General features: G+C 62.3%; 1 protein-coding gene across 2 annotated transcripts in view; it reads right to left on the bottom strand.

The window, feature by feature from the left end:
- Window positions 1-381: 381 nt before the first annotated feature.
- Window positions 382-6,958, bottom strand: part of LOC121660780 (sialoadhesin-like) — a 22,182-nt gene continuing 15,605 nt past the window's right edge. For both annotated transcript variants that reach the window (XM_042020238.1, XM_042020239.1), the window contains exons 13-22: window positions 6,353-6,649; window positions 5,469-5,723; window positions 4,306-4,611; window positions 3,885-4,124; window positions 3,380-3,679; window positions 3,036-3,290; window positions 1,841-2,131; window positions 1,484-1,583; window positions 995-1,067; window positions 382-626 (exon numbers count right to left, since the gene is read on the bottom strand). In XM_042020238.1, the coding sequence (XP_041876172.1) occupies window positions 609-626; window positions 995-1,067; window positions 1,484-1,583; window positions 1,841-2,131; window positions 3,036-3,290; window positions 3,380-3,679; window positions 3,885-4,124; window positions 4,306-4,611; window positions 5,469-5,723; window positions 6,353-6,649 (2,135 nt within the window). In that variant the 3' untranslated portion in view covers window positions 382-608. The remainder of the gene's footprint in view (window positions 627-994; window positions 1,068-1,483; window positions 1,584-1,840; window positions 2,132-3,035; window positions 3,291-3,379; window positions 3,680-3,884; window positions 4,125-4,305; window positions 4,612-5,468; window positions 5,724-6,352; window positions 6,650-6,958) is intronic.

The following is a 6,958-nucleotide window of genomic DNA, read 5'->3' as shown; positions in this document are numbered from 1 at the left end:
GGAGGGGGACAAGAACAGTGACAAAGATGGGGACAGCCCAGCATCCTGCTCTGGCAGCGGAACGGGCGGAGAAAGGGGATTAAAAACCCACAGGAGCCCCCAACCCCAAAGCCCCCCCATTCCCGGGAAGCTCCATCTCCGTATTCCAAAGCCCCATCCCTGCAGCCGAGGCAGTGTCCAGTTGCAAGGTGGCCGCAGAGTGACCTCTAATGGCAACAGGGACACGGCCAGAGGGGACACGGCCCAGCTGCCACTGGCCCCAGCCCCAGATCCCCTCATCCCGGGCATCGAGGGGACACGGGTGGCCTGGAGACCCCTCTGTTCCCCTCTCCAAGGGGACACCAGGATGGATGGCAGGGAAAAGGGACAGGGGCACGGTGGTGACAAACAGGATGTTCCCAGCACCGGGAGGTTTGATTTTACTGTTTTCCCGGGATTTCCCAGCTTGGAGCTGTCACCGGTGCCTGGCACGTGAGGTGGTGGTGGTGGTGACCAGAATCCATCAGGAAGGGACGAAGGGCTGGAATGGGGCTGGGGGAATCCCTGGATCCAGCCAGGATTGGGAAATTCCAGCGGCACAGCTGGTCTGGGATCCAAGAGCCGCCAGGTCAAGATGCTCCATCCACCTGGAAAAGGTTGGGGGTGGCTGGGGACACCCTGTCCATGGCTGGGGACACCCTACCCATGACTGGGACACTCCATGGGGACTGAGGAGCATCCCTGGAGGGGTCAGCATCCATCTGTGCCATGGAAACCCCCTGGAATGAGGCTGGGACAGGGATTTGGGGTCCCCAGGAGGCTCTGCCCCTCCTGTCCCTTCATCACCTCCAGCCACGGCTGTGGTGGCACCACGGGGCAGTCGGGCTGGGCTGGATCCTGGATCCACATCCCATTCCCACACCACAGATTCCCGGAAGGGACCCCCTGGCAGCTCAGGGGACGCCAGAGCTGGCCCCACTGATGTCCCCAGCGCTGTCCCCACCGAGGTCCCCACCTGTGGCAGCTCCTGTTTGCTCCTCAGCTCCAGGGTGTCCTCGGCACCGGACCAGCTCCGCAACTTCCTGATCCTGGAAGGGAGCACGGAGAGCTGCCAGGGGCTGGTTCAGCCCTGGGGCCAGGTGCCACCACCCCGGGGTCCTTGTGACAATGCCAGGGTCACTGTCCCACCACCCTGACATCCCTGTCCTACGACTCTGGGGTCCCTGTCCTGATGCCAGAGTCCCTTGTCCCCTGACCCCGGGGGTCCCTCTCCCACCCCGGCGTCCCTGTCCCGACACCAAGGTCCTTGTCCTGATGCCGGGGTCTCTCTCCCCTGACCGCGGGGTCCCTGTGCCACCCCAGATCCCCATCTCCCCACCTCAGAATCCCTGTCCCCACACAAAGGTCCCTGTCCCCTCACCCCAGAGTCCCTGTCCCTTGACCCCGGGGTCCCTGTGTCATCTTGTGATCCCTGTCCCCCCACCCCACCCCTCCAGGACATCACCTGGGCCACACCTTCACGGCCAGCAGGGCCACGATGCCCACGGCCATGATGGCCATGAGCAGCCAGGCCAGGATGGTGAAGGTCCGTAGGTGGCTGAGAGCTGTGGACAGAGCGGGGTCAGTGACCTCGGGGTGTCCCCCAAAAGGGGTGAAGGGGACACTGGGGTGACAGTCAAAGTGGATGACACCCTTTGGCACCCTGGCAAGGTGGGTGTCCCCCGGGGACAGGCCCCAAGCCACCTCCTCCCTCAATTTGGACCCTCCAGCGCCATCCCATTCCATTTCCCACTTCCAGGGATGGTTTTTTTTTTGGGTGGGGGGATTCCCATGGACCTGCAGAGGGTCCGGCCCCACTCACTGTGGACATCGAAGTCGGCGCTGGCCGTGGTGTTGCCCAGGGCGTTGGTGGCCACGCAGACGTAGCGTCCCCCAGCCCCTGTCCCCACCAGCTCCACGCGCAGGGCGTTGTGCGAGGGGATGGCCCGGACCCCCGGGGTGGCAGCGGGGGACAGGCTGGTGGCCAGGAGGTGGCCCTGGTGGTACAGGGCCAGCGAGGAGGGTGGGTGACTGTCGGCCGTGCACGACACGATGGCCCCGCGCCCGCTGCGGTTCTCCAGGAAGGTGCTCACGGAGACGGCCCGGGGAGGGTCTGTGAAGGGACAGGGAGGGTGGCAGTGGGACAGGGAGAGTGGGACGGCCCCCAGCTGGCCTAGGTGGCCACCAAAAGTGGTTTAAAGCATCCCTGGATCTGTCCCATCCTGCTCATCGCAGGGCTGGGGGATGCAAACCCTCTCCAGTCCTTGTTTTAGCACCCCAAAGCTGGAGAATCCCCCCGACTTGGAGCTTCTTGGCTCCAAATCTGACGTTAGAGGGGCCAATCCTATAAAAACCCCAAATCCCCTTTCCCCAGTCGCCAAGGGGATTCCTAACTCATCCCTTCTCCATCCTGGACCATCATCGCATCCTCTCCAGCCCTTTGCTCCCAAACCCAGCTGGAAAATCCTTCAACTTGGAGCTTTTTGGATCCAAATCCAACTTTTGAGGGTCCAATCCCAGAAAAAATCCCAAAGTCCCCTTCCCCAAAGCTTCCTAACGCATCCCTCCTCCATCCCATATTATCCAGGGCTGGAGGCTTCACACCTTCTCCAGTTCTTTGGTCCCACTCCCAGCTGGAAAATCCCCCAACTTGGAGCTTTTTGGATCCAAATCCAACTTCTGAAGGGTCAATCCTAAAAAAAAACCCCAAATCCCCTTCCCTGGGTCACCAAGAGCTTCCTAACTCATCCCTTCTCCATCCTGGATCATCCCCAACCCATGCATCCCCGTGCTGGTGGCTTCCCACACTCCCCAGCCCCTTGTTCCACACCCAACCAGAGAATTCCTCAGTTTTGGAGCATTTTGGTTCCAAATCCAACTAAAAAAGACTCGAAATCCCCAAAGGGAGAGGAGCAGGGCAGGAGGAGGAAACGCGGAGGTGACACAAGTGGCACGGGCTGGGGACACCCAGCGTGTCCTGGGCTTTGTCCTGCTTGGTGACACCGGAGGACACTCACAGAGGACACTGAGGCTGACGGGGACGGAGGTGGCCGTGCCCCACGTCCCGCTGGCCTGGCACTGGTAGGAGCCGGCATCGGCACTGGACACGTGGCCAAGGATGAAGGAGCCGGATGGTCCCTCCCGAAGCCACCGCCCATCCCGGTACCACGTGTAGTTGACACCTTTGTCCCCCCACGCGGTGGCCAAACAGCTCACGGTGGCCTTGGTGCCCTCGGCGACTTCCTGCGAGGGCTCCACCGTCACCGTGACCCCTGAGAAAGGACATTGGGGACTCAAGGAATGCTCCCAGAGCGCCGTTCCCATTGGGATAACCCCAGCTGGGCACTCGGGGACGCCTCACCTCTCACGTCCAGCCGCAGGGACGCGGCCGCCGTGCCGCGGCTGTTGGTGGCCGAGCACCAGTAGAGCCCCGCGTCCCCAAGATCCAGCCCCAACATCTCCACCCGCAGCGTGCTGGGGGTGGCCCGGACCTCGAAGCGGGGGTCAGAAGGGCCGCGGGTGGTGGCCAGGGGTGGGTGGCCTTGTCCCCTGCTCACGGCGATGTCCGGCGGGGGGACACCGTCGGCCGAGCAGAGCAGCACCGCCTGTCGCCCCCCGCGGGGCTCCACCAGCGCCACAAAGCGGGGCTCCTGAGGAGCATCTGCGGCGACAAGGACAGCGCGTGTCCCCCCACAGCCCGCCGGGCGACGGGGGAGCCACGCGGGGCAAGTGACCCCTCCAAGGAGGGGCTGCGCTGTCGCCGCGTGTCGCGGGGTGGCGACACAGACCGGGCAGCGCCATCCCCGCGGGGGTGGCGTGTCGGGGTGTCCCCTCGCCGACCCCCGGAGCTGTCGCCCCTCACTCACAGAGCACGGCGAGGGCGGCAGGGGGGGCGCGGAGCCCCCGGCCCGCCTGGCAGCCGTAGAGCCCCGCGTCCGAGCGGTGGCCGCGGAGCCGCAGCGAGGGCTCGGGTCCCTCTGTCACCCACTGCCCGTTCTTGAACCACGTGTAGAGGGTCCCTGGCTGCGCGGGAGGGGCCTGGCAGGTCAGGGTGACCTCTGTCCCCTCCGGCACCTCGGCCGATGGTCGCACCAGCACCCTGGTGGCTGCGGGGAGTGAAGAGGAGTTGGGGGCAGGCCCCAAATTCAGAGCGGTGGGTTCTCACCCTGCGTGCCCAATCACCACCTCCACGCCTCTCTGCCCCCTCCCCAAAATTGGGTACCCCCAGTCCTGCACCCCTCAATGCCACAGCTGGGTGTGTCCCCAACCTGTTGTCCCCCTCCTCACCTTGTACCCGGAGGGTGAGGGACGCGCGGGTCACACCGAGGGGGCTCTGTGCCTGGCACTCGTACTCGCCCTCATCCTCCTCGGAGGCTTCCCGGAATTCCAACCGCAGCGCGTTGGGAGAGGAGGACACGCGGATGCTCTGCCGGGGGGTGTCACCTCCTCTGGGGGGGCTGGAGGCCACCGGGTGTCCCCCCCTGAGCAGGGTGAGCTGGGCCGGGGGGTGGCTGTCCACAACACAGAGCAGGATGGTGGCCGTCCCCTGGCTGCTCTCCACGAAGGATTGCAGCCGCAGGTTCCTGGGGGGGTCTGCGGGATGGGAATGGGGTCGGGAAAACATGGATAATAGGATAATCGTGGAATTGGTTGGGTTGGGAAAGCCCTCTGAGCTCATCGAGTCCGACAGTTCCACCAGCACTGCCCAGGCCACCGCTGACCGTGCCCCCAAGTGCCACATCCCAAGGATGGGGACTCCACCACTGCCCTTTCCAAGAGGAATTTTCCCAATATCCAACCCAAACTTTCCCTGGCATAACTTGAGGCCGTTCCCCCTTGTCCTGTCTGTTGTTCCTGCCCCCCTCCCGTCAGAGAGTTGTGGAGATGCAGAAGATCTCCCCTTCATTCCCCCTTTTCTCCAGGCTGAGCCCCTTTCCCAGCTCTCTCAGCCACTCCTGGGGCTCCAGCCCCTTCATCCAAGGGATTCCCCAGGTTCCAGGGCCTCCATCCCACGTTCACCACGAAGATTTTTAAATTAACACCATCTTTTTCTCATAAAAAAGGGGAAAAAAAGAAATCTCCTCTTCTGACTCGCAGCTACATTTTTTCCCCATTTTTTTTTTAACCAAAATCTGGTTTTCATTTTCCCAATCAGGGATAAAAAAAAGAACCCTAAATCCGGCATTAATTTCTGAAAGCCAAGGATTTTCCTGCCTGCTTTGGTGTGGAGAACAAGGAAACTTGGAGAAGGTTCTGGGGGTGGCATGGGGGTAGGTTTGGGGTGTAAAACTCGGCTTAATTATCCCCTGGGATACACTTCTTGAGCTCCCCTAATTAATGAACCCCCCAAATTAAGCCAGGCCTTGCTGCCCCCATCTCTCCAGCCAAGGGGACTGACTGAGAGGTGACACCACGACACAAATGACACGAAGCTGCCCCTGGGGACTCACAGAGCACGTTGAGGGTGGCAGGGGTGGCACTGTAGTTCCGGGCTGGGGTGTGTATGGAGCAGTGGTAGGAGCCGGCGTCGGAGGTGGTGACCCCATGGAAGGTGAGATTTTGGGAAGAGCCGGTGCCCAGCCACACCTGGTTCCGGTACCAGGTGTAGCTCAGCACATCCTGGGCCCCGCCCGCCACAGCGCAGGTGAGGGTGGCCGCGTCCCCGTCCTGCACGTCCGGGGATGGCCAAATCCAGACACGGGCGGCTGCACAGGAAGGAAGGAAAACGTGGTGATCCTGCACTTTGTGGGGTGGAGAAAGTCAGGGAGTTGCAGGAGAGTAAAAAGTGGGGATGGCCACCACAACGCACAGGTGACACCATTCCTGTGGTGTTCCCGTGGATTTATTTGGGATGCCCCATCCCTGGAAGTGTCCAAGGCCAGGTTGGATGGGGTTTGGAGCAGCCTGGGATGATGGAATGTATCCCTGCTCATGGCAGGGCGTGGGATTGATGGGATTTAGGGTCTCTCCCAACCCAAACCGTTCCATGATTCCTGGGGTGATGGCAGCCAGGGCGGTGTCATGGGTGGACATCACATCCAAGAGGAGCCGTGTCCCTTTGCCACACCTGCAGCTCTCTGGGAACACCTGCAGCTCTCTGGGAACACCTCCATCCCCATCAACCCGGATTTCCCCCATTTTTTTTCCGTTTTCATCCTGTCCATTCCATTCCAGCCGCTCTCCACCCTCCCTCCCTCCCCCATTCCCATCCTCCCCCATTCCTTCACCTCCTCACCATAACCCCAACCCCATCATTCTCCCCACTGCCTGAAACTGTCCACCCCCTTCCCATCCCATTCCCATCCCCACCCTATTCCCATTCCCAGGGACTCACCGCCTCCGGAGAAGTTCCCAGCAGCGCTGGCGTTGCCGTGGGCGTTGGTGGCCACACACTGGTATTCACCCTCGTCCTGCAGCAGCACAGGCTGGACACGGACACGGAGCACATTGGTGGCCGAGGTGACACTGAGCCGTGGCACAGGTGGTGACAGCACCGTGGAGGCCACCAGGGCCCCGTCCTTGAAGAGGGCCAGCTGTGCCGGCGGGGAGCTGTCTACGGAGCACTCCAGGATGCCGCGCTGTCCCAACGGAGGCTCCAGGAAGGTGCTGAGCACTGGCACTCGCGGGGGGTCTGCCCGGGAGGGTGGGAGAGACTCGAGGCTGCACCCAGAGAGCTCCGGGACCCAGAGAGGGGATGGTGTCCAGCCCAGTGCCAGCCCATCGGCACCATTCCAGTGGTGCCAGCCCATCGGCACCATTCCAGTGGTACCAGCCCATCGGCACCATCCCATCAGCTCCATCCCATTGGCACCATCCCATCAGCTCCATCCCATCAGCACCATTTCAGTGGTACCATCCCATCAGCTCCATCCCATCAGCTCCATCCCATCGGCACCATCCCATCAGCTCCATCCCATCAGCTCCATCCCATCAGCACCAT

This window comes from Corvus kubaryi, unplaced genomic scaffold (genome assembly GCF_017639235.1).
Source record: "Corvus kubaryi isolate FWS band 111438036 unplaced genomic scaffold, C.kubaryi_AGA036_p1.0 36926, whole genome shotgun sequence".
Classification (NCBI taxonomy): Eukaryota; Metazoa; Chordata; class Aves; order Passeriformes; family Corvidae; genus Corvus; species Corvus kubaryi.
Note: the sequence above shows the minus strand (reverse complement) of the source record. Positions and strands in the feature narration are given on the sequence as shown.